At 39.4% G+C, this 26,967-nt stretch overlaps 1 protein-coding gene across 16 annotated transcripts in view; it reads right to left on the reverse strand.

Annotated features, from left to right (window-relative positions):
* DLG2 (discs large MAGUK scaffold protein 2) overlaps positions 1–26,967 on the reverse strand; it is a 1,831,272-nt gene that overhangs the window by 305,907 nt on the left and 1,498,398 nt on the right. For all 16 annotated transcript variants that reach the window (XM_036427307.2, XM_036427310.2, XM_045577835.1 and 13 more), the window contains one exon: positions 16,578–16,734. In XM_036427307.2, the coding sequence (XP_036283200.1) occupies positions 16,578–16,734 (157 nt within the window). The remainder of the gene's footprint in view (positions 1–16,577; positions 16,735–26,967) is intronic.

The raw sequence follows: 26,967 nt of genomic DNA on the forward strand, positions 1-26,967 counted from the left end.
TGCTGTGCATTACAGGTTGTGCTGCATTTTGTTAGGTCTTCACAGAGAATCTACTGACTTAAAATAATAAAATAAATATATTTATACATTGATTAAATATGTATAGGATATCTATTGTGCCAGGCCAACAGAGAGATAGTGCCCTGGACTATTTTCTCATGAGGAAAATGTGTTATTAAATGTATCATTACAAATGAAAGTGTAAATGCTGTGATAGGGAAAGTGCTGGGTATATGAGTGCATGAAGAAACCCTAACCAGGAGGCAGTTTTGTGTGCTTTGGGAGGGTAAAGTACGAGATATATATATATATATATATATATATATATATATATATATATATATATATATATATAGTTGATTTCAAAGAGGAAAGAAAAGGGAGAGAGAGATAGAACATCAACGATCAAAGAGAATCATTGATTGGCTGCCTTCTGCATGCTTCCTACTGGGGATGGAGCCTGCAACCCGGGCATGTGCCCTGACCGGGATCAAACTGATGACCTTCTGGTTCATAGGTCAACGTTCAACCATTGAGCCATGCCAGCCAGGCTGAAATAGGATTTATGAGAGCAGGCATCATGAGTGTAACAAGCAATGTGAGGTCTGAAGAATGAACAGAAGAATTTTTCAGGAGAAGATGGACTGGGGAGAGTGTTTGAAGGAGAGGAAATGAGGTTAAATGTCGTTAGATAACAGAGAAAGGGGGGAAGGGTTAAAGATAAGGCTGGAACTTAAAAAAAAAAAAAGCTATTTTTGGGAATTTAGAATTTAGCCTGATGGTTAAATTATAACCAGTGGACTCAGACAATGCATGGCTTCAATTTATATTTGTTAAATTCATTATTTAAAGGGAAATATTTTAATTATTAATTAAAAGTGATTGTTCAAAAAACTTTCAAGGTCTCCTTTTTATCACCTGAGATTCTCTCAAACACATACAGAGGTGGAAGAAAGTAGGTTGATAATAATAATAAGTGATATAATAATTAATAAATAATAATGCAAGAATAAACTATTTTTTCTACTCACAAAAGCAAACCCACTTTTGCCTCCCCGGTACATTCCCAGCATGTTGCAGCTGGAAGGGACTCTGAGATGTAAGTTTTCCTCCTTTTACTTTACAGAGGAGTGAAGGCGTCAGGAATTTCCTCAGATGCACTGAGTGGCTGTGCCCAGGAACTTTTCCTACCCGAGTCTTAAGCTCAAACTCCCCAGCCTGGGAGCCAGAGGCCTGACGGGTCTCCTGTAGCTCATGTCTGTTGCCTTGGACCGTTCAGGATTTCTGAGCCTCCTGCTTTCCCTCCTCTGTACTGGACTTCATGCTCCTCATTTGTGGTCTGAAGAAAAGATGGTTTACCTTAGACTTGAGAGATGGGTGGGTCTTGGAGAATTTTCCTATTCCTAAGAAGAGCATAAATCTCCCCCAGACAACCAGGTCAGGTTTTGTCTTTTCTATGGAACTCCCTTGCTACAGGGGACTTGTACAAGCATCTTGAGGACGTATACCTAGCTTGGTCATCAATACATCTTCATAGCAAAATAACACGGGCCCTGAAAACTTCTATAGAGTTTGTTGTTGACAAGGAATGGTGAGTAAATGAACAGAGTGAGATACCCTATTTCCTAACAGAAGATTTGAGTAGATTTTAGAAAGGGAATGAAGGACATTTTATCTTAATAGCATGTATCAGATTTTTTTTCTCAGTGAAGAAACCGAGTTTAGAAAATACAAAGACAAGCCACCATAGGTGAAAGGAGAGTCTCTTACAAGGAAGCAAAAATGATAATTGTACTTTTTAAAAAAAATAAAAATTGCCCAAGAATTTGAAGGTAGTAAGAGATTAGAGAAGATAAGTCAGGAGCAAGGGAAACAGAGAAATTGGGCAGCATGGACAAAGTGCCCAAAGGACTTAACTATTATAAGGACTATTAATATTATAATGTACCAGTATAATAATAAAAATACAAGGGTAAAATAACAATAGTTTAGTACAGTGTGTGGTGCCCAGGAAATATGAGAGATATCGGCAATACATGTTTGTATCAGCATCATTTCTAACAGGGACCTGCAGGAAAGTTTCTCTCCAGGGTAGACTTAAAACATAGAGAAATCCCAAGCAATTGAATTATATGAAAGATTAACTATGGGTCCTTCACTGAGCCCTCTATTTCTTTCTCTTAAGCAGGAGAATTAACCCATCAGCTTATGTTCCGAGAAGAGCTAAATATCACTTTGAGCTTTCTCAAGCCATCTTGGCTCGTAGGTCTCCTGGTTGGTTCCATGTGCTTTGTTAGATAAAGCAACAAAGCCACAAATTCTTACTTTCAGACTTAAATTCACTTTTCATTCCTTGAATTATGTTTGAAAGTCCAGCATGATGCCAACAAACAGTTTTAATAATAGCATAAAAGCTCAGCCTACAACCAGACACCACTGGTGTAAACATACAGTTCTGTGCAAAATCCTTTACTGCCATCTTGTGGATTTCCAGGAAATAAGCTCAGGTACACTGTGCTATTTATGGTACTAGGTTCATTTATTGTACGGGGTTCATATACCACATTACGTGAACATAACTAGGAAAATGTATAAGAAACTAACAGCTAAATATCCATTTTCCATTTAATTATATTAACTATTCTTCATGAAAAGTGTGAAGTAAGAATGTGTGCATATATGTGCATGTGTGTGTGTTCTTTATAATGCTAGATCCATAGAAGGCCATTCATAAGTGCATTTCAATAAGCAGAAATGTAAACAGAACTCTCTCTCCTCTGCCCTTTTGACATAGAAAATTACGCTGAAGAAAACCTAATTAGGCAGGGCCAGCTGGGAAGGAAGAACATGGTGTGGACATAGCAGCGGAAACTCTTAGCATAATCAAAGCCAGGTTGCTTGTAATTGGAACTAGACTATTGTTCTCTTCAAATGACAATTCTTATTTGGCTTCAAAATATGGCCACTATAAATTTTCTTAGGAATCTTTCATGGACTTCAAATTACCTAAGTAAACCCCATGAGATTAATTCAGCAAGCCTTTTGTGGTCAGTTCTGGACAAAATGATTTTGAATTTAGTGTGAGAGGTAGAAGGGGTAAGAGATATTTATTGTGCACATCCTGTGTGGTATATACTTCACACAGTCTGATTTCTGTTATCTCCCAGGGTAAAATTCTGAGACTCAGAACATTTTAAAAAACTTGACCAAGACCACACGGTTAGTAAAGGGTGAAGTTAGGTCTAGATCCTAGGTCTGCCTGATTTCACAGTTAGTGCTTTTTTCAATTTCCAAGTCAAGCTCACCAGGTCTGTCAGCTCTGATTATGCTATTCCTGTGTGATATTATGATTCATAATAAGAAACAAATATTTAGTCCTCATTCAGTTTCTGGCACAAGACTTCTAAACCCTTGAAATTTCCTAAGTGATGAGAGTGACAAAGGTGTCTTTAGTTAGGATAATGATGTAACTTTTGGATGGGCTGATTTCCAGGAGAACCAACCACATGTTTGGAAGGTTGCAACTTTTAGGCCCAATCCTCAGACCTCCTGGGAGAGGATAGGGGCTGGAGACTGAATCAATCACCTATGGTCAATGATTTAATCAATGATGTCTGTGTAATGAAGCCTCCATAAAACCCCAAAGGACATATGAAATCTGATGAGCAAAATAGACCCAGAGACACAGAAGCATGGAACGGACTAACAAATCTCAGAGGGATTTGTTTGTGGGAAGAGATTTACCAAAGAATTTATATGCATACTAGGGGCCCAGTACACAAATCTGTGCACTTTGAAAGGAACTATGGGCCTTGAGGCTGCGGTGGGCAGAGAGGCAAGTCTCTGCCCATCCTCTGCACCCCTGCCTGACCCCTCCCACCATGGCCCCTGGTCCCCTGTCTACTGGCAGTCCTGCTTCTGCTGCTGCTGCTCCCACACACGGATGGTGCAGAACGATTGGGGCTGGCTCCAGGAGGGGGTGCGAGCAGGCCTGCACTTCAGTGGCTGTTGCTGCCCTGATCACTCCTCAGGAGCAGGGAAGGTGGAGAAGCCCTCAGGAGCGATCAGGGCTGGCAGTTGCTGCTCACACCCACTGATGGCACCAAGTGATCGATCAGGACTGGCATCAGGTGCTGACAGTGGGTGCTAGTGGCAGCTTGGGTCAGCAGTGGGTGTGAGTGCTGGGCAGGACTGCAACACACGGGAGCAAAGAATTTTCAGTAACCACCAGAGGCTCACCCTTATGACACTGACTGGTGCTCTGCCTTGCTCTGGCACCCCTGCTCCACCATCCCCCCTCAGCCGATTTCCACCATGTTCCATTTGGGCCCCCTGGTGGTCAGCGTACATCATGCAACCAGTTGTTTGGTTGTTCCGCCATTTGGTCTATTTTTAATTAGGGTTTTATATATATAGATATGCATAACCCTTAGACACAATTATGTGGTGAAGGCCTGGTTGGGGGTGGTGGTGTGGGTGCAGTGTGGAGGGGGTCAATGAGAAAAAAGAGAAGCATTTGTAATACTTTCAACAATAAAGATAAATTAAAAACAAAAAACAAAAAAAAACAGCCAATTTAAAAAACACACTGCTGCCAAAACCGGTTTGGCTCAGTGGATAGAGTGTCGGCCTGCAGACTGAAAGGTCCTGGGTTTGATTCCGGTCAAGGGCATGTACCTTGATTGTGGGCACATTCCCAGTAGGGGGTGTGCAGGAGGCAGGTGATTGATGATTCTCTCTCATCGATGTTTCTAACTCTCTATCCCTCTCTCTTCCTCTGTGAAAAATCAATAAAATATATTTAAAAAACACACTGCAATGGACAGGGTTTGAAGAGTTCCTGGGTTAAGCTGGTGTACCTGGAGAAGACATGGGACACAGTAGCTTTGTGCCCTTTCCTATACCTTGCCCTATGCATCTTTTCATTTTAAAAAAATATATTTTATTGATTTTTTTTACAGAGAGGAAGGGGAAGGGATAGAGAGTTAGAAACATTGATGAGAGAGAAACATCAATCAGCTACCTCCTGCACACCTCCCACTGGGGTTGTGCCCACAACCAAGGTACATGCCCTTGACCGGAATCGAACCTTCCAGGCCACAGGCTGACACTCTATCCACTGAGCCAAACCTGTTAAGGCCATATGCATATTTTCTATTTGGCTATTCCTGAGTTATATCCATTTATAATAAACCAGCGATCTAATATGCAAAATATTTCTCTGAGTTCTGTGAACCCAAGGATGGGGTTGCTCTGATCTGTAGCCAGTAGATCAGAAGCACAGGTGATAATGGGGACATGAAACTGGCATCTGAAGTGGCCTAGGGCTGAGGAATAGGCAGTTTTGTAGGACTGAGTTCTTAACCTGCAGGATCTAATGCTATCTCTAGGTAGATATCTTAAGAACTGAGTTACATTGTAGTAGGTCCAGCTGATGTTAGAAAATTGCTTGTTAATTGTTAGTATGGGGAAGCATGTCCCCACACTGGTTGGATTGCTGACTACAACCTCTACTCTGTTTAACACCTTTCCACAAGTTCCTGCTGTCCTTTCATCCCATTCACTTTTAAGGCCTTAGTAAGTGTATGTTCTCCTTTCCTGACTAATCTCCCCTCCCCCCAAATTCCCTCTCACTCTGTCTCTTAATCAGCCTTCACACGAGGTGCCCCCTTGCTTTCTGGGACACCAGACATGCTGATTTCCTGCTTCTCTTTTTCTCCCTTGCCCTGATTCCTGACTAGGCCTTTATACATCTTTTCAGCCCAAGGTAAGACATCACTTCTTCAGAAATATCTTGTCTCCTGGTTTGGGTTAGGTCACAACCCAAAACTGTTTGTGCTTCCCAATACCTGTGCACACTCAGAACTCAAATTTGCAAAGTCTGTGAGGGTAAGGATGGTATCTATTGTCTTTGTTGCTATATTTCTATTCCCTGGTACAGTGTCACATCCAGAGTAGGACAATATATTTTCCATATATATTTTATCTATAATTTTCTATATATTTTTATTTTCCAACAAAACTAAAATTATGGGTTGGAGACCATGCCCCATTTGACCTACTCCTCATCCCTTTTAAAGACCAAAATGCAGATTCACCTGCAAAGAACGAAATGATCCATTTACTCATTTGTTAGAGAGCTTCTGTAGCTGTTTAATAGACCTGCACAGATTTTTCAAGACAAGGTACACTGGTTTGCAAATCCCTTTACCCTAGAAAGACATTTTTAATTATTTTGAGGCCCAAAGTGCTTAAAACAGAAAGTCATCAGCATTAGAAATGGTCCATAGACACTGGCAAAATTGATACCTTGTCCCTGCCTGAATCTCTTGTTGGCATCCTGGAGTAAGCAGTGTTAGGAAAGGCACTGTCTGATAACCAGATGTAGGCCCATTCTCCTCCCCATGGAGGCTACTCCCCACAAATCATTTCCATTGTTTAAGAACCAATTATGATTCTCAATATTTTAGATCTAAAATATTCCTCAAATAGAACTCAATGAGCCACATAATCTCTAATAGACATTTACCATTTACTGCTCACTGTCCAAATATCCTTTGTATTGGAGGCCAACCCAAGAGAAGAAGGAGGCACAGCCTTATGCCCCATTAGAGAAGCTGTGGGGAGGGAGGGCAGGTATTCATTTTCCTATCCCTAGGTACCCATAACATGGGCAGGCCTTGGGAATTCCCACACTAAGTTGGTGTAAGGGTTGTAGAGAGAGATTTTTTTCACAGCCCCTCCAGTAGGTGTTACCTGACCATAAGTGGCTAATAGTGATGGCTTCAGGAGCAGTGTCCTTAACAGACTGTCTTTCCACAGAATTTCCTCCTGGCTCTCAGCCTGCTTTTCCAGCTCCCTGAAGATCCACTGAGCTATCTGTGGTCTGGAGTCCAGAACTCAGGTCTATGAATTCAGTGTCGAGGCTCCCCTCAGGCACTACTCCCCTAAAGTAGTTAGCATTATAGATAAGGCAGCTGGATGGGACAGTAGGAGGCCTATGCCTGGAGTCTAACTGGCCCTGAGTTAGAAAATCAGTGCTCTTTTTGCTTCCTTCTGTATAAACATGGCCAAGTGATCATTTTCCTTGCTGAGCTGAGGGTTGCTGTGAGGATCAAATGAGACCATGTCCATAGACAGGAGCTTTGTGCATAGAAATGGTGATGGGAATGTAAGGGTTGTTAGCAAAGTAAGTTAGTCTGAGGCAAAACCAGATTGGAACTAAAAGTCAGTCCACTTTTGATCTAGGCTCACTCCTTTACAGCTTGAGCTCTTTCCGCCAGGTTGCCTCTTTATCAGAGGTCAGCTGTGATCACTCATTTTCAGTGTTCATGTGGAGAAGGCTTAGATCAAGCATTAGCTTTTGAGGCTTGTGTAGGAACTCAATCACTTGAACACCTTTTTTGGAGGAGAGTATATAATACAAACAGATTTTAACAAGCATAATGTATTTAGCATTTAGCATAGAGTATACTTATTTAACATTCTCTTGATCCATTGGAATTCCTACTAGTCAATAGGAAAGAATCTGTCTGACTTGGAAGATACAGTCAGTTGGCAGAGAGATAAGAACTTTAAGATATTCTGAATCTTTAGAAGGACTCTTAGGGCCAAGAGCCCAGATGAATACAACTGACAGAAGCCCTAAATTTCTCAGGGGTCTTCAGAGAAGTGGGCAAGGATGATTCATTCATTTATCTATCCATTCATTCAACATTTGTTTAGTTGCTGGGTTCTATGATAATTAATGGGATGCAGAGATGGATGAGACACAGACTTTGCCCTTAAGAGAAGCATCAGTGGTTCTAGATGTTGCTTCTAAATCACCTCAATTTTAGTGTCTATGTGTACAATGGCTTCCTGTGGAGGCTCATATGTCCCTTGCTCTATTATTTCAGGCATTTATGTCACTGTTTGAACTTAGAGTGCAGATAGTTTCAGATATAAGCAGACTGCTAGGTTCAATTCTCTTTCTTAAGGCTGGAGTTGCAGAAAAGAATAGTTTAAAAATCAGAAACAAGAGTGGTTCAAATACCACTGTCATTGTTGATTATGTGTGTGATCTTGGGGAAATTATTTACTTTCTCTGAGCCTCTGGCCTGACAAGGTTGTTAGGATTCAATACAATTATAGTGTGGTATCCTGCGCAATACCCAGTGCTAAACTCAAACTCAAGAAATATTAGGTGTTTTATCCCTAATTCTCTACTGTTCTTGTTTCATTAGGGCCATCTTTCTTGGGAATCTTCTCTTCCTGAAGCCTTCCCTCACTCCCAGGCTGGGCTAAGGACAGCCTCGCTTTTGTGACTATATGGTACCCAGACCTTACCATCAGCACTTTCCATGTTATATTGAGAATACCCAGTTGCTGTGTTTCTCAAGGCTACTTGCTCACTAAGGATATATTATTTTTTTTTTCATGTTGTGTCCTTAGTGCCTAGTAGTTTTTGGCACCCAGTCAATGCCCAATAAAGTCTGCAGATTTATTTTATATGAATAGGTTAATAAGGTCCATGTAAAGAACATCCCTTATCTTGTTTTTTGATTGGATATACTTTATAAAGACCATTCTAAAGTCTGAAATTCAGTTTGGTACCAGTTCCAGCTTTGCTCAAGTATGCTCTGTATAATACCAGATCTTTGACATGTTCTTAAAGAAGTTCTTCCCAGGATCTCTTACCCTTTGAAATAGAAGGGAAGAACCTGGAGAGTGTTATGCTAAGCAAAACAAGCCAGTCAGAAAAAGATAAGTAGCACATGATCTCACTCATATGTGGAATCTAATGAGCAAAATAAACTGATGAACAAAATAGATCCAGAGACATGGAAGCATGGAACAAACCTCAGAGGAGAAGATGGGCATGGGTGGGTGGGAAGAGATTAACCAAAGAATTTATATGCATATATGTATAACCCATGGACAGGGACAATCGAGTGGTGGAGGCCTGGGAGAGGTGTGGGGTGGAGTGGGTAAATGGGGAAAAAAGGGGGACATATGTACAATAATACTTTCCACAATAAAGATAAAATTAAAAAAAACCAACTAGATGGTAAGGAATAAAAAAGAAATATCTAAAAAAATAATAATAAAGGAGCTCTTCCCAGAGGCTGGGAGTTAGTATGCATTGGAGATGTTTATACATCCTGGGCAATAAACAAGAATAAAGGACTCACAGGGCATTGCTACAACCAGCTGAGTCCCTACCCTCTGGCAGGTGGGCCAGGGTTCAGCCAAGATGGTGGGGCTCTGAATCCAAGGCTGAGGAAAGATCCCCGCCCCAGAGCTTCCTCACTGGCCACATTGTTTATTTGAGATGGTCTCTGAGCAGGGGAGCAGGGAGCTCTGTGTTGGTCAGGCAGGTAAGTCCTTAAGGTGGGAAAGCTTAGTAGGCTGTACAATTGAGAGGCAAAGGCCAGAGAAGAATCAGTGAATATATAGAGAGGGGCTCCACCAAGAGACCAATGCCTGGAAGAGGCACATGGGGGTGAGTGGGTCATAGTTAGGGTAAGAAGTCTTCATCTTTTCAAAACCATCAGCAACTCCACTTGGTTAGATTTCACTTCTATATCCTAAGAAACCAGAAACACAAATCAGAAAAGCTATATGCACTCCTATGTTTATAGTAGCACAATTTACAATGGCTAAGATTTGGAAACAGCCTAAGTGCCCAGCAGCAGATGAGTGGATTAAAAAACTGTGGTACATCTATACAATGGAGTACCATCTTGCTATAAAAAAAAAAAAAAAAGAACTTTTACCACTTGCAATAGCATGGATGGAACTGGAGAGCATTATGCTAAGTGAAATAAGCCAGTTAGAGAAAGATAAATATAACATGATCTCACTCATATGTGGGATATAATGATAAACATAATTTGATGAACAAGAATAGATTAAGAGATAAATGATAGGGGAGGAGGAGCTAGAGAGCAACCAAAGGACTTGTATGTATGCATATTAGCATAACCAATGGACACAGACATTGCGGAGGTGGTGGCTTGCCCAGGGTGGGAATGGCTAAAGGGGAGTGGGGGAGTCAATTGGAGAAAAAGGGGACATATGTAAAACTTTAGACAAAAAAAAAAAAATGTTTAATAGGTTGCCATGGTTGATACTGACTCTGATAGTGATCAAATCTTTTAATTTTTTTTTTTTATTGTCGTTAATCCTTACCTGAGGATATTTTTTTCCATTGATTTTTAGAGAGAGTGGAAAGGATGGGGAGAGACAGAGAAACATCAATGTGAGAGAGACACATTGATTGGTGGCCTCCCACACACAACCTGACTTGGGCCTGGAATTGAGCCTGCAAGCTAGGTATGTGCCCTTGACCAACATTGAACCTGAGATCCTTCAGTTCATGGGCTGATGTTCTGACCACTGAGAAAATTAGCTAGGGCTTAAATTTCTCAAATCTTGATGAGAAGGAGTAGGGTGGGGATGCAACCAAAATACATTTTATTCAATGTCTTTCAAGGTACAGTTATTAGTTTTCTCTTCAGCAAATACAGTTTCTTTGAGCAAAATTATAAGCTAGGCCCTTGGAGATGAAGGTGGGTAGAGAGAACACACCTATACATTTTCTTGGGGGAAGCTGTGAAATTATCCTTAACTTGAATACCGATGTTGAATCATTCTGGTGTGCAGATATGTACTGCTGTGGTTAAGCTAGTGTTGTTCTCAAGTCTTTTTGCCCTTCTTCTGGGGTTGGGGAAGGTGGAGCAGGTGGAGCGGCTAGAAAAAAATGCTCTCCTGGTCCTGGTGGATCAGAGCTGGGACTGACGCTTGTCCCTGAGGGGAGGGCGAAAGTTTTGCTAGAGCCGGGTGACTCCTTGTGTTAAGGATGAGAGGAGAGAAGCTAAAGGAGTTGCTTAGGTGGGACTTCCAGTTGAAGTTGTGCTTTTGGAAATGAGGTGACAGAGCAGCATAGAGCGGGAAAATGCTCTATGGGCCTCAGAGCCTCTCTGGTATCTCAGGCTGTGGTGGCTTCAGAAACACTAAGAAATATCAATAGCTCCTAATGCAGAAACCCTCAAGCACGAAAACTATGAAAGCAAGACTTCTTCGAGGGGTTGGGGCCAGAGCTAGAGAGGAAGGACATGGCCCATGCATAGTGGACCCTGGAAGGACTGGGTAAGAGGACCACCCCACAGGGGTTTCAGGCATAATGCTAGGAGGGCTTTAGAATGGCCATTTGAGATAACAATATAAGGGTGACTCAATCATACCCCAGGATGGCGAACAGTGTACATGGTACTCAATTTTATTTAAATAACTTGATGAGAAGGATCTGGCAAATATAAAGTCTCTTCCTCTGCATGGATCTGAACATGAAGATAGTAGGTACTCTAAGAATTAATCAAGCACCCAGTTCACCTGAAACCCATTGTCACTCTCTCTAAATCCACAATATAATTCCAATTTCAATTTAAAAATTCACAAGTACCTATTGTTCCTTCAGCTAAACAGCTGTAGCATTTCACTCCTGACAACACATATTCCAAATCAGGTTAGTTAAATACTTCCAGTCCACCCAAAGAGAGCTTTGGAGTAGCAAGGTCAGCCAGGGTGGTCAGTTTTGGATTCCCAAAGAATGAAGAAACTAAAACTGCTTGATGATAGATATCTCAGCAAGCACAGCTAGCAGCTTCTGAGAAATTTAAAGTTCAAGGTGAAGCCATCTCAAACATTCAAGAAAACACAGACTCCAACTGTCGAAGAGGAGAGCGAAGAGGAAGAGATTGATGAGACAGGTGTGGAAGTTAAGGACATAGAATTGGCCATGTCACAAGCAAACGTGTCAAAGCAAAAGCAGTCTGAGAACAACAGTAATGATATTGTAAATGCTATTATGGAATTAACAATGTATCGATAAACATCAAAAAGGAGGATATGTTTTGTGTGTGTTTCAAAAGAGCTACTGGAACTTGGTTTGAAATTTGTACTGTTTCTATCATTAAAGTTATGGCTTCTTGTGGGATGAAAAAATAAATAAAATCGCTTGGTGAGACAGGGAAGAATTTCCTTACAGGGGTATTACCTCTATGTGCTCTGTTCCACATTTCCCCCCATATCACAGCACTGACACAAATAATAACAGAAGCTTTTCTATCTTTCCCTCTGCAGGAAGGAAGCCTGAGGAGACAACTGAACTAGTTAACAGTTAACCCGACTGCATGCTGAATGCCCTAAATTCTCCTTCATGAATGCCTCTAGCTAGAAAAAGGTTCAATGATTGGATTAGGCTTTCTACAACAAACCCCTGAGAATCAGAATACACAAAGGAGAATTTAGACAGAAAAGACCACTCACAATACAAGCATGGAATGTAGTAGCCTCCAGCGATAATTTATTTATCTCTCAGTATCTTAGCTACTTTAGTTCCTTAACTCTGGTGGGCGGGAGCATGGGGGATAAATCTCTACAAGGGAGGAAGCTCCATCTCCGACAATACATGAACACTAGATGGCACCCATAATCTTAACACAGAGTAGAAAGCTGATTGCCTTTTCTTTATTTTATTTATTTATTTATTTATTTATTTAATAGACCTGGCCAGATAGCTCAATTAATTAGAACATTGTCCTGATACTCTAAGGTTGTGGAATTGATCCCTGGTCAAGGTATAATACACCAATCAACCAAAGAATGCATAAACATGTGGAACAATAAATCTCTCTCTTTCTCTCAACAATCAATACATTTTTTAAATTGCTTAAACATCAATACAAAATTACATAGTATGCATGTAACTCTTCATGCAGCATAGTAGTTCTTTATTTAATTAATCTCTTTATTTTTGCCCTTCTTAATTTTTTAAAATTTCTTTATTGATTAAGGTGTTACATATTTGTCCTTATTGTTTGACAGTTGATCGCCTTTTCTTTAGAGGCAAGTATGCCGACTACCCTGTAGGAAAACAGTCTGTTAGGGGAACTATACAAATAAAACATTTCCCACTGCTGGTGTCCTGAGAGGTGCTCCTTAGTGAGGGTTTGGTGGTCATATCTGTTTGAGAGGAATTATAAACTTTATCTCCCTCTACGGAGATTCCCAATGAACACTGGTAACAGATGTAATTGAGAAGTTTTTCAGCGAAGAAACTTGGTACCAGGGTACCCTTTCTCTTAATAGCACTCTAATGCAATCCTGCTGTTTCATATTTTGGGAAATGCAGATCTAGGCCAAGCTCTGTCTCAAAGAAGAAATGGCTCAAACTACCTCGAGAGGTCCTCTTTATACAAGGTTACCTGACACTCTTTAAAAAAGCATCTGGCACATTCTTAATGCAGAGTTGTTGGTAGAAATATGAAATGCTAAGCATTTTGTTTCCTCTCTTTCCTCAGTATGCTATATCCACATATCTCTATCTCTATCTCTATCTCTATCTCTATCTCTATCTCTATCTCTATCTTTATCTCTATCATCTCTATCTATCTCTATCTCTTCTATTTCTATCTGTACTTATGCACATATTAGCTATATTGACATATCTGCTATTAGGCTGTGAACATTTTGAGGATGTTTATCTCAGAACCTGACACATAGTTAAGCCATTAGTAAAATAAATAAACTAGGAAGATTCTATAATTTGTGTGGGAAAATACTTCTGGAAAATAGAAATGGACATTATGCTCCTGATCAGAAAGGTAATTGCCTATTATATAAGTCTATTCTCCATAAAGACTAATTGAGAGTAGAGACCTACCTTCCAGTTCTCTTCCCAGGGGATTCTATTTTTCTTCTCTATATTACATTACTGTTAGCATAACTTTTTTGCAATTAACCTTATATGACCTAGCAATATGTATTGAATTTTTATTTAAGTTGATTTACTATTCATAGTTTTTGTTCTTGTATTTTCCAGGAAGGCATATCTTGTCCTGATATGTCCAGTGTATAGATGCAGAATATTCTTCCTTCACATTTCATTGTTAATCATTCTATTCTGACAGTTTTATTTTCATATTGTAATGTTTGAGCTTCTCAAACCTGTTTATTCTCTTCTCAAAGTGTTAACCAATGAAATTCCAATACCGAGCCTTGAAACTAGCTGTTGCCCAGCCACAGTTTAAATAATTTTCACAAAATTGAAAAGGAGAACTGTCTCCTTTTCCTTTCTACTTACAAAAGGGCAGGTAACAGTTTCATCATTGAACTATTTCTTACAAATATTGTACATATAAAAAGATATATCTGAATTTCAGAGATTGCTTTGTTCTGTGAACTATATCTCTAAAAAGACTATATAATTCCAATTGGTTGCCTTATGTGGTCCTGGCCATAATATTTAAATGAGTACAACTACTTTTGAAAGTAAAAATACTTGTGAGTTTTCTTTAATGAGCCATAGAAGATTATTAGCTCATCCCTTTTTCTACCACATCATTGAGATTAAAATGAATAAAACCCGAAGCTTAAGGGATTTCTCATTTAAACAGAGTTGAGTAGTCTAATGACATCTCTGTGCCTCAGTTTTCTTCATTATTAAAATGAGCATACTAAGACATGGGGCTGTTTGTTATAAAGTTAAATTAGTTATAATAGTTGACTGACTCAAAAGTACCAAATAAATATTAGCTCTGTCTAGTTCTGTGTGCTCCTGAGTGTGGTGTGTACACAGAGCAGTGTGTACACAGAGCAGTGTGTACTAAGAAGGGCTGAACGAAACCATTGACAGGTTTTGAAGAGAGATTGTGTTGTAGGGAGAAAAAAGACACACTGATTTGGGGTCAGAAGACCTCATTTTGAGTTCAACATCACATTCAGGAGCTGCAGAGTTTTGAACAAATAATGTAGCCTTTCCCAATCCCCTTTCCCTGATGTAGAAAGTGAGAGTAACAATAACCTTTCTTGATCCTTAGAATTTCTTTTAGAATCCTCCAAATTAATGCATGTGAAAATGCTTTGTATCTGGGAAAACACTATGATGATGTGAATGCTGACTGTAATAAAAGGATAAGTGGATTCTCATTCTACAGATTTTGAGCCAGGAAAATGAGGATATATTAGTATGTCCTAGATAGAATTTTAGAGTTCATCTCTCAGGCTACAGTGACTTTTTAAAGCATCATTATATTTATTCAAAACCTTTTCATTCAATAAACATTTTTTTGAGAAACTGCTAAGCACCAGGCACTTTGCTAAATGTCAAGGATACAAACTCATATAACATAGAGAATTTGCTTTCATGGAGCTTTTTCCACTTAGTACAGAAAGAAGGATGTAAATTAATATAGGCATTAAGGTTTAATACTGTATATTAAATCTTATCATTATATCTTATATATCATTTAAGTATAGAATAAGTAGATGGGAGAAGTAGTTGAAGGAGTGATGTTCAGCTCTTGGATGGTAGAACAATATAATTTCCTATTCCTTCCATACTCAATCCTCCCAGACACCTGCTAGCTGATGACTGAACAAAGGTACACATGTGTAGGAGAACCATATGACACATAAGGCAAGATCACTGAACACTTTGCTCAGGTCAGTTGACTATGTTATATAGGTAAGTCATGTGTGTGTTTGGGCGGGAGGATGGAATAACGGCTAACAAATATAAGGTTGCTTAGAAAATTCTAGCTATAAGCTATAACTATAAAACAAAAGCAAATTTTTCTAAGTACATGATAAAAAAAACACACTGAGTGCTTCACTGAGTTATGAACCATAACCTCAGTCATAAGAAGTAGGCTCCTTCTTATGTAATTCCTGATTATTAATTGCATGAGTACCAACATTTCAGTGTAGACATAAATACTTACAATGGATTTAACTGCCTATCATAAAGCTTGTACCAGGGAGATAGGTTAATGTAGTGGAAAGAAGCAGTCATTAAATATTTGAGTAAAAGAAAGGACGCGGAGAAGAAAGGAGGAAGAAAGGAAAGAGAAAGAAAAGAAACGAAGAAAGTGGCAAAGGAGAGAGGGAATATGTAATGGGTATTAGAGCTGAATGTTTAAACCCTTGACTCTCTCAAGTTACATAAACTTTGACAAGTTATTTAACCTCTCTGAATCTTATTCTCTTCATCTGAACATGGGGCAATACCTTTCAGGGTAATTGTGAGAATTAAAAATTATTTTCATAATATTCTTGGTAAATAATGAGTGTTCAATAACTTGTTGTTGGAAATTCTTGCATTTAGGTAAACGGTGATGTTGACACATCAATATCACCAAATTGTGGATAGCATTATGTTATGTGTTTTCTTGCATAGATGTATGCACAAAACTATACATATTATAAAGGTGCAGTTTTTAGAATAGAATCCTGGATTTGTAAAAAAAAAAAAAGCATTAAAAATATTCTTACCTTAAAGAGGCATGTTTCTCAATGTTCAATTGGATGCACATATTCTAAGAAAATCCAAATAAAAATACTAGCCCCTTTACCTGTATCTAAGGAAGAAACAAACATCAAGCACCTGAACACCATTTAAACTGTAGCATGCACCTGAAGCCATAATGCTCTCATCACTTTCTTTTGTAATTAAGGTGCTTTTGGACTCATAATTGAAAGTCATTTTTCCCCCCCTTGAATGGTAGGAATGAAAATTAGAGAGAAATACTCACAGATAGGATCTGGTCTCCTCTCTGGAGCTCTCCACTCAGGTCTGCTGGTCCACCGGCCAGAATGAAGGATACAAAAATACCTTCTCCGTCTTCCCCGCCCACAATGTTGAAGCCCAGGCCGGTGGAACCTTTGTGCAGCACCACCTTGCGGGGCTCCCTGCAGGAACAAGCAGAGAACACATCTTGTAGGTGATCCGATCAAGACTTAGAGGGCTTTTACTTTCACTGAGATAGGAGATACCAGCAATTCACTTACTTTGCTTCCCAAAGAAAGACAGAGCTGCACATCAAGAAAGATGTTATTATCAGGGGAAGTATTGAATTCCTCACTGAAATAAGTGCCAAAATACCATGCAAAGCCATTTCTTAATTCCAAAACATTTCCTTAAACTAGCCTTACTTTCACTCTGCCATTGTTTAAAATGTCTGTTTTTGTATTCACACCAAATAGTGCTTGGTAGGATGGATGTATCCAAAAAGAGAGAAAACTTGGGGAGCAAGAAACTAGACTGACAAGGCCAGACATCAAAGATCTTACAGAGTTCATTAAAATTTACTCTGTAGGTAGTAGGGACTTGTTGGAAGCTGTTGAGGTACCAAGAATAATTATGATGGGAGGCAGGAAAATCGGTTAGGATGCTGACCAAATGATCCAGGTTCCAGGCAGTGACAGCCTAAACAATGGTGATGGACAAAGACCCAGATGTTGGGGGAGGAGGGGAGGAAGATCATTTAAATAAATCACAAAAGGGGAAAGGTAGTGAAGCCCAAGATGAATATGATTTTTACAAGTTTCAGTTTCAGGTAATGTTGGCACAAGCATGTGGAGATGTTTGGAAGCAGTCAGACACAAAGGATAGAACTTGGGTCCTTACATGCAGATTTGAGGTCATCAATAAAAAGATAAAATATCATATTTTGAACTGACAGTTCACTGAGATTGTGGAGAGGACAGAAAATTATGGAATATAAGATTGTAAGGGATCATAGAAGGCATCTAGTTCTATTTTCTAAGTAAGTAGTTTTAAGAAATATATTCTGCAAGCCTTCGGTTTGACCAATGTGCCTTTTGTTATTTTTGTTTTGTTGTTAATCCTCACCTCAGGATATTTTCCCATTGATTTTTAGAGAGGGTGGGAGAGAGAGGGAAAGATATTTATAGAAACATCAATGTGAGATAAACACATTGATTGGTTGCTTTCTGAATAAACCCTGTAAGTCAGAAATCTGATTGCTTGTCTAAGTCATCTTTTTGGAATTTCACAAGGCCAAATCAATGTGTCAGCCGGGCCAAGCTCTATTAGGAAGCTTGGGGAAAGCCCACTTCCATATCATTCAGGCTGTTGGCAGAATCCAGCTTCTTCAGCTTCTTGTGGTTAGTAGGAATGCACGAGTTAGGGTTTTCCAGAGAAACAGAACCAGTAGGAGATATAAGGAATTTTATTGGAATTGGCTCATGCAACCATGGATGCTTAAAAGTCCCAGGATCTACAGGTGGCAAGTTGGAGCCCCAAGGGAGCTGATGATGGAGGTTTCAGTTCAAGTCCCAGTCTGAAGTCAGGAGAGCAATGTCCCAGCTCAAAGACAGTGAGAAAGAGAATATTTCTTAGTAATATGCTTTTTTTGTTCTATTCAGGCCCTCTATGAGTTGGTTGGGGTCACCCAAATTAAACAGGGCAATCTACTTCAGTCCATATACTAATTCAGATGTTAATCTCATCTAGGAATACCTTCACACCACCTAGTTCTGCCTCTCTGCTGCCTGATGGGGGTGCAAGTTCAGCTCTGTTTGGCTTATGACACCATCCAGAGGAGGGGGTGGGGGCATCTCATAACTGCCTCTCCAGGCTGTCTCTGGTGTGGTCAGAACTCTAGCTATTGTATAGTGTACTAGCACTGTAAGGATCAGGGGATACTTTTCTCTTTGGTGTTTGGCTGGAGTTGGGCAACTATTATCAAAAGTTTCCCTATTCTATTAGCCCACCCTTACCCCAGGTTTTTGGTTTAGGAGCAGGCTCTTCTTCTTTTTTTTTTTTTTTTTTAATGTTTTTTTGTTCTTTAAAATATATTTTTATTGATTTCAAAGAGGAAGGGAAAGAGAGAGAGAGAGAGAGAGAGAGAGAGAGAGAGAGAGAGAGAGAGCGCGATGATGAGAGAAAATCATTGATCGGCTGCCTCTCGTATGTCCTCCAACTGGGGATCAAGCCCACTACCTGGGCATGTGCCCTGACCAGTAATGGAACCATGATTTGCTGATTCATAGGTCGATGCTCAACCACTGAGCTGGGCTAACTTTATTTTTAATTAAGAGGTTAAAATTAGAAAGATATGGGAATATCCTATTTTGGCTGGAGCCAGAAGTCTGAATCTGAACACAATTTGAGGATAGGGGTCATCAAGGTTTTGATGAAGAGTTACTATAGAAATTTACCTTTTCCTATATAAAAACCACTTAGTGAATCCAATGAGATTCAAGCTATACGTAGTAAACATATAGAGAAGGGGGCTATTATGACTTTAATGTTTATCCATGTGTTAGACATTGTGCTTGATGCTTTCTGTGCATCATCCCATTTATTCCTCAAAGTAGTCATTAGGAGGAGGTTCACTGATGTCTGTAACTGCTTTGAAACTGATCTAAAAGAAAGATGGATGGTTTATTGATAGATGGATAGGTAACCTGTACAGTAAGTGTAGTAACACGTTCATAGTGGAATCTAGGTTGTGCATAGTAGTAAAAGTCTTCAAACTTTTATTTTGTGTTTAAAAATTTTTATATAAAATATTAAGAAAAATCATCAACCTGATGAAGACATTATTACAACTTTTTAAATTAGTGAATGAAATGCTTGCCCAAGATTTTACTGTTTTTTAAGTTGTAAAGGTAAGATTACCACACAGATTCTGACTCAAAATCTCTGAGTCTAGAGCATGATCTATTTCAGAGATTGCAAATCAACAAGCTGAAGGTTTAATCTGTGTTTACAAATTTTTGAATTAGTTACTTATTTTTAAAATTAGAAAAAAAATTGCCTAAAGTATGGATTTATGGCTTTTATGAAATCAGACATCCTATCAACACTGACTCTCAAACTCTTTGCATAGCAACCACTGGCTAGAGCAGGGTCCTCTTTAGGGTAGCATTTATTCTCTAGTGTGCCATCATCTCACCTCTCTCTCATGTTTCTCAGACAAAAGCTATCAGTTGCACCTCATGTACACTTCTTGCAAAGTTAAGAAGAAAGTGAAGTATCTTATACTGATGCTTCTATCAAAAATGGGGAAGTGAAAGCTTTATGGTACTAGAAAAATGTGAAAGACTATCATTTCTTTGGAAGTAAGAATTATCCTTACATACTTACTATGCAAAGGGACTCTCTGCAGAAAGAATACAGCTTTAAAAGAGCATTGTGGCCTGGCCAGTGTGGCTCAGTGGTTGAGCATTGACCTATGGACCAGGAGGTCATGGTTCAATTCCTGGTCAGGGCATATGCCTTGGTTGTGGGCTCAATTCCAGTGTAGGGGTATGCAGGAGGCAGCTAATCAATGATTTTCTCTCATCATTGCTAATTATCTCTCGTTCTTTCCCTTCCTTGTTCCCTCCCTCCCTTCCTCTCTGAAATCTATATTTAGAAAACAAAAAAGAACATTGTGAAACCTCATTTCCCATAACTTCTCTGTTACTTATGTGGGCTATTTTATTAGTGACCTCAGCACTTTGGTATATTGCTTCCTATTTGTACGGGCATAAAGCATGTAACTATTGAGTGACGTAGGTTTTATATATTTTAGCTGGACCTCATTTATTCAAATGATCTGAACAAGTCTTTACACTCAATTATTTGAAATTTTCTTAAGTTGTGAGATTTAAATTTTTAAAAAAATATAATCTTATATTGTAGTAAATTATCGATATGATGCTTATTTTAATAATGGGGAGAAATAACAAAGAAGTAAATCTGTAAAATATGTAAATATAATGTTCTAAGCACACTCCAAATGATTTACTTTTTCTAATTTAAATTCCTTATACTGAGGACTGATTATATTAAAGTGTTATTTTAATTTTTTAATTTATTTTTTCCTGTTAGAAAATAAAAACCCTGTGAAGTATTAGAGGTTTTATTTTATTAATACTTAGATAAGCCAACTTGTCTATGCTAGTTGAGCTTAGACATATAGTTAATAAATACTAGAGCTAGTTCCTATTTTGATTATTTTAATATTTATTTTTCAGAGCAGTTTTATGTTCATAGTATCAGAGGAAGGTACAGAGATTTCCCGTATAGCCTCTGCTTTCACACATGCATGACCCTCTACCCATTATCAACATCCCCCACAAGAGTGGTACATTTGTTGCAATTGTTGAACCTACAGGACACATCATTATCACCCAAAGTCCATAGGGTTCACTCTTGTGTCATACATTCTATGGCGTTGGACAACTGTATAATGCCATGTATCCACCATTATAGGGCCATACAAAATAGTTTCATGCCGAAACCGGTTTGGCTCAGTGGATAGAGCATGAAAGGTCCCAGGTTCGATTCTGGTTAAGGGCATGTACCTTGGCTGCGGGCACATCCCCAGTGAGGGGTGTGCAGGAGGCAGCTGATCGATGTTTCTCTCTCATCGATGTTTCTAACTCTCTATCCCTCTCCCTTCCTCTTTGTAAAAAATCAATAAAATATATTTTAAAAAATAGTTTCACTGTCCTAAAAAATTCCCTGTGCTTCATGTATTCATCTCCCTCTTCACACAACCCCTTGTGACTACTAATCTTTTTATTGTCTTCATAGTTTTGCTTTTTTCCAGAATGCCTTATGGTTGGAATCACACAGTATGTTGCCTTTTCAGATTGGCTTCTTTCATTCAGTAATAGGAATTTAAGGCCCCTTCATGTTTTTTCATGGTTTGATAGGTCATTTCTTTTTATTCCCTAAACAATATTCCATTGTCTGGATGTGTCACAGTTGACTTATCCACTCATCTCCCAAAGGACATCTTGGTTATTTCCAAGTTTGAGCAGTTATGAATGAAGCTGCTATAAACATTGATGTTCAGGCTTTTGTGAAGATGTGATTTTTCAACTTCTTTGGGTAAATGCCAAGAAGCATGATTGCTAGATCATATAGTAAGAATATGGTCTTATTATATGATCTAGTTTAGTTTTATGAGAAACTCCCAGACTGTCTTCCAAAGTGGCTGTCCCAGTTTGTATTCCCACCAGCAATGAGTGAGCTTCTCACCAGCTCCAGGAGTCAGTGTTCTAGATTTGACCATTGTAAAAGGGGTGCAGTGGTACCTCATTATTTTGACAGAGCTTGTCTCTTTACCACAAGTAAAATGTTTTGTCCATTAAGTGGAGAGAGAACTTAATAAAAATTTAAAAAACAAAACTAAAATGTATTTTATATAATTCAGAGGAAGACCTGAAATTTTAAAAAGGAATACAATATCCTATATAATAAAAGCCTAATATGCAAATTGACCAAACAGCAGAACCATGGATGGAATGTCTGGTTGCTATGACATGCTCTGACCACCAAGGGGCAGACGCTCAACACAGGAGCTTCCCCCAGCTCCCAGGCCCCTGGCCAGTCAAGGAGGGTGCCAGCAGGGGGCCCTCGATTACACTGCTGATCACCCCGCAGAGGGAGGGCGAGGCCAGCAAGTGGGCAGTGCCAGGCTGGCCAAGGTGGGGGCCTCCCCCCCTCCCTGATTGCCCCACAGATCAGTCCTGATTGCCATCCAGGCCTAGGGACCCTGCCTGTACATGAGTTTCATGCACTGGGCCTCTAGTATTTATAAAATATAGTTTCCAGAATTAGTGACACTCACAGATTCATTTTGACTTCCCCTAGCTTCCATCATTTGAACCATGAACTTTAATATTTTATCCTATGTTTCCTTGCATTAGTCTCTCTCTGAATGTCATGATATCCACCCCAACCTATCTGTCCCCTCTATTTCAAGCCTACTCTCTTAGGATAGCCTCCTAATTGAAATGTCTTCGATTCCAGTTTCAATGTTCCAAACATATTATCTCTATTGAAATGCATATCTGATTTTCTTAGTTTCTTGTTTAAATATCTCCAGCCATCCTATACTCCAATCATTTCAAACCCTTGAGTTTGACCTGTTGCTCCATACGTCCATTCCTTGGCTTAAGCCATCCTAAAACTCAGCTCAAGTGCTGCTTCTCTGACTCCCCAGGCACAGGTGATCACTTGCTCCTTGGGGACACATTGTGTCTTGTCCACATAACTTTATTGTGGTATTTATCACACAGTGCAGTGATTATTTGCTCTTGTATGTGTCTCTCTCAATAGTCTGTGAACTTTGGGAACCCAGGCACCAGCATTTCCCCAATTGTAATAAGAGGACTGACAAATAACAAGAATTCAGAAAATAGTTATTAAATGAATGAATGAACTCCCACAAAGATTTAGATCTCAATTTGCTATTTACTTCAAATTACCCACAGGTAGCTGCAGGTTCCACATCCACAGATTCAACCAACTGGGCAAGTTTGGTTAGATCTGTGGCTGCAGAATTTGTGAATGCAGAGGGCTGACTGTATAATTATTTATGCAAATATTGTTCCTTTTTGCTAGATTTTTAAAAGACGGTTTTTAAATTTAATTTTAGAGAGAAAGAGAGGAAGGGAGAGACAGAGAAAAGGAGAGTGAGAGGGAGAAACATTGATGTGACTGAAACATCAATTGGCTGCTTCCTGCATGCCTCCCCCCTGGGACTGGGCCTGCAACTTGGGCATGTGCCCTGACCAGGAATTGAACCGGTAACCTTTTGGTGCATGGAACAAAGCCCAACCAATTCAGTCACATGAGCCAGAGCCTTTTTTGCAGATTTTAACCAAAAATGGTATCTGAAGTCCACAGGGATAGGACTGATAACACTAATGAATGAAGCAGGCTGAGGAGGGATGGTAGCAAATTGGGGAATATATTCCATTTAAAGTGTTGCTTCTGCTCAACTCTGGATCATTTCTTTGACGAGGAACTAGTATTACCAGATTCTTCAATTTCTAAAGATATGGGAGGAATCTAGATTTTTATGTGAATTTTCCAGAATTTTAAGTTGACAATGATAAAAAAATAAATAAATAAATAAAGGTATGGTGCTGGAACCCAACATGTCAGTAATGGATCCAGCTAGAGAATGCTGGTGAGCCTCTGTGCTGTGGGCACTCTGGTAGCATTATTTGATGTCACTTTCATGTTTGTCTCCTCCATGGTGCTCAGCATGGCACTTGGTTCATTGTAGGTCTCTGTAATTTTAACTTGATTTAGTATTCCATTTTCTGTACCACCTCTGCTCTTCCCGTTCAAGTTTTCTCATCTGTAATATTCGGTTCCTTGATCTTATCCCCCTTTTTTCTCCCCCCAGCTTTTCTTATTTCCCCCCTTATATATTAGACTGCTCAAGGTCCACTTTCTTCATAATGGCCCATCCCAAATATTTTGAGCTACATCTCTCACTTCTGCATGTTTATTGCCTGGGCCAATGACTTTGGGTCTGGTAAATATTAATGCTCTATATTTCCATGAACTGTTTTGTGTGTGAAATCATTGTAGCCTCTGGTGAGATTATAATCTATTGAAAATAAGGTATCCTCATATCTTCTAGGTATCCCCAATGCACCTAGAAGACTGCTTAATAAACACATGATGACTGAATAAATGAGTGCACTCCACCAGTTTATAAAGAACTACAATACCTCTATTATTGAAATGATTTGGGCTCCAATTTACTGTTATTTATCATCCAGGATTCAGGTGACTTAGGGGCCCATTACTAGTCATTATTATATGTCATAACACATACCGTATTTTTCAGACCATAAGACGCACCCGACCATAAGACGCACCAGTTTTTAGAGAAGGGAAATGAAGAAAAAAGGATTCTGAAACAAATAGTGTCCTAAAATATTTTATGTGCATTAAAACCCAACATCACAGTCATAAACACATGTAATCAACCCTGTAAAGTAAACAGCAGCATTTAGAACCATTTTAGAGCTGGGCAAGCACACAGAGACCACACAGAGCCGGGCAAGTAAAAAAACTTTTTTTAAAAAGTATATGTGTAGGCTATATTTGGACCATAAGACGCAGGGACTTTTCCCCCCACTTCTGGGGGAAAAAAGTGCGTCTTATGGTCCGAAAAATATGGTAGATTGTGGAACAAAATTCTAACTCTCACTCTTCATTAAGAATGGAGTTCAAGGATCATGATTTTATGGAAGCCATCCCTGACACTCTCCTTAATCTCTCCATTCTAGTCTGGGTTAGTGCCTCTTCCAGCATTCTCTCTATCATAATTCTTATTACACGATTGGTTTACTTGTCTCCTTCTCCAGCTACAGTGATCAATTAGGGAGTAGGGATCATATCATTTTGTATCCACTACTAGCAGGTACTATCTTCTAATTTCAATTTTCATGTTAGGTTTTAAGTATGGATTCTATAGAAGATGGAAACTGGTTACTCAGAATATGATTTTAGAAAACAACAGCCCAAGTGCCCATCAGTAGATGAGTTTAAAGAAAGGCTGTGGTATATTTACACCATGGACTACCATGAAGCAGTAAAAACGAGGGATTTCTTACCCTTTGAGACAGCATGGAGGGACCTGGAGGATATTGTACTAAGTGAAGTAAGTCAGTTAGAGAAAGACAAGTATCACACGATCTCATTCAAATGTGGAACCTAATGAATAAAATAAACTGATGAACGAAATAGATCCAGAGACATAGAAGCATGGAACAGACTGTAGAATATTAAAGGGAAGGTGTGGTGGGTGGGAAGATCAACTAAAAAACTTGAATGCATAACCCATGAACATGGACAACAGGGTGGTGAAGGCCTGGGGTGGGGGCAGGGGTGAAGGGCGGCTAGAAGGGGTCAATGGGGGAAAAGGAGGACATATGTAATACTTTCAACAATAAAGATTTTAAAACAAAATGAAAAAAACAAATCCACCAATTCACCTATCTACTTAAAACGTATTTTACTCATCTATCCAACCTGTCAATACACAGCCTCTATAAAGTATCTACTTTGTGTCAGGCACTGTGAATACAAAGATTACAGAGCCTGGGGTGAGAGGAGCCAGATGTGAACAGTTATAAAAGCCCAGGTGTGGGACTCATCCAGAAACATGTGAACAATAAGCTAAAGTAGCTAACAGCAAAGAGCAACCAGTCTTCCTCTAAAAAAGGTTTTCTTTTATTTATCACCTAGATGAAATTTGTTACACTCATTTAAGCAGTTTTATTTTTCTTTCTAATGTGATGTAAAAAGGCTTTATAATTATAAAACCCTTGGATGCTGAACAACTGGAGAGATGCCAGCCTGCCTTGCTCCCAGCTGTAGCAGATCTGCTGCAGCATTATCTTGTTTAGCAGGAGTCTCAGAGGATGCTCTAAGCAGGCTGGGATGTTTTCAGAAGCAGGATGCTATGGGCTAATCCTGTATTTTCAAACCAGATGGCTTAAAGAGGGGTCAAGATTTAAAAAGGGAAGTGACTACTTAAATCTGAAGGCTTTCTCATGGCCATTAGTGGGATGTTCCTTGAGCTTTGAATCTCTGGTCAACTCCCCAAACATCCATGGTGAGAGGCTGTGCATTGCAATGGGAAGTAAGCTATGAAAATGTGTCTAGTAGTCTTTCTAAAATATACGTCTGATTGTGCTACTCTCCTGCTCAAAAGCCTTCCAGAGATCTCTATGCCCTCAGAATAAATCTTCCAAATGGCTAGAAATAGAATCTCAATATAAATACTCAATGTAAACTTCTAGCATGGCATTCAAAGCTCCTCATAATTTGACTTTCACCTACTTCGCCAATGCTTAACTTCCCTGTGCCCCCTGGAACCCTATGTTCCAGACACATAAAGTTTTCAACCACAGCTCCTCATATCAGGTTGTTCCTTGTCTTAATGTATTTTCTCAGGATGTTTCCTTTGATTAAAATGATGATTTTCTCCTTCTGTCCTCACCTATCTAATGAACTTCTATTTGGACTCCAAGACTAACAATGGGTACTGTCTTCTTCTCTTTGCTGCCCCATGCACTCCTGCCTCTAGACAGACTGAATACTTATTTTTTAATACTTTAAAAAAAATGATTTTAGAGAGGAAGGAAGAGGGAGAGATAGAAACATCAATGATGAGAGAAAAATCATTGATTAGCTGCCTCCTGCACGCCCCCTACTGGGGATTGAGTTTGCAACTCAAGCATGTGCCCTTGACCTGAATGGAACCCAGGGCCCTTTGGTCTGCATGCTGAGACTTTGTCCACTGAGCAAAACCAGCTAGGACCTGAATACTTCTTTTTTGAAAACACATTGTCTTTTCACTGGTCATA

This window comes from Pipistrellus kuhlii, unplaced genomic scaffold (genome assembly GCF_014108245.1).
Source record: "Pipistrellus kuhlii isolate mPipKuh1 unplaced genomic scaffold, mPipKuh1.p scaffold_m20_p_9, whole genome shotgun sequence".
In the NCBI taxonomy this organism is placed as follows: domain Eukaryota; kingdom Metazoa; phylum Chordata; class Mammalia; order Chiroptera; family Vespertilionidae; genus Pipistrellus; species Pipistrellus kuhlii.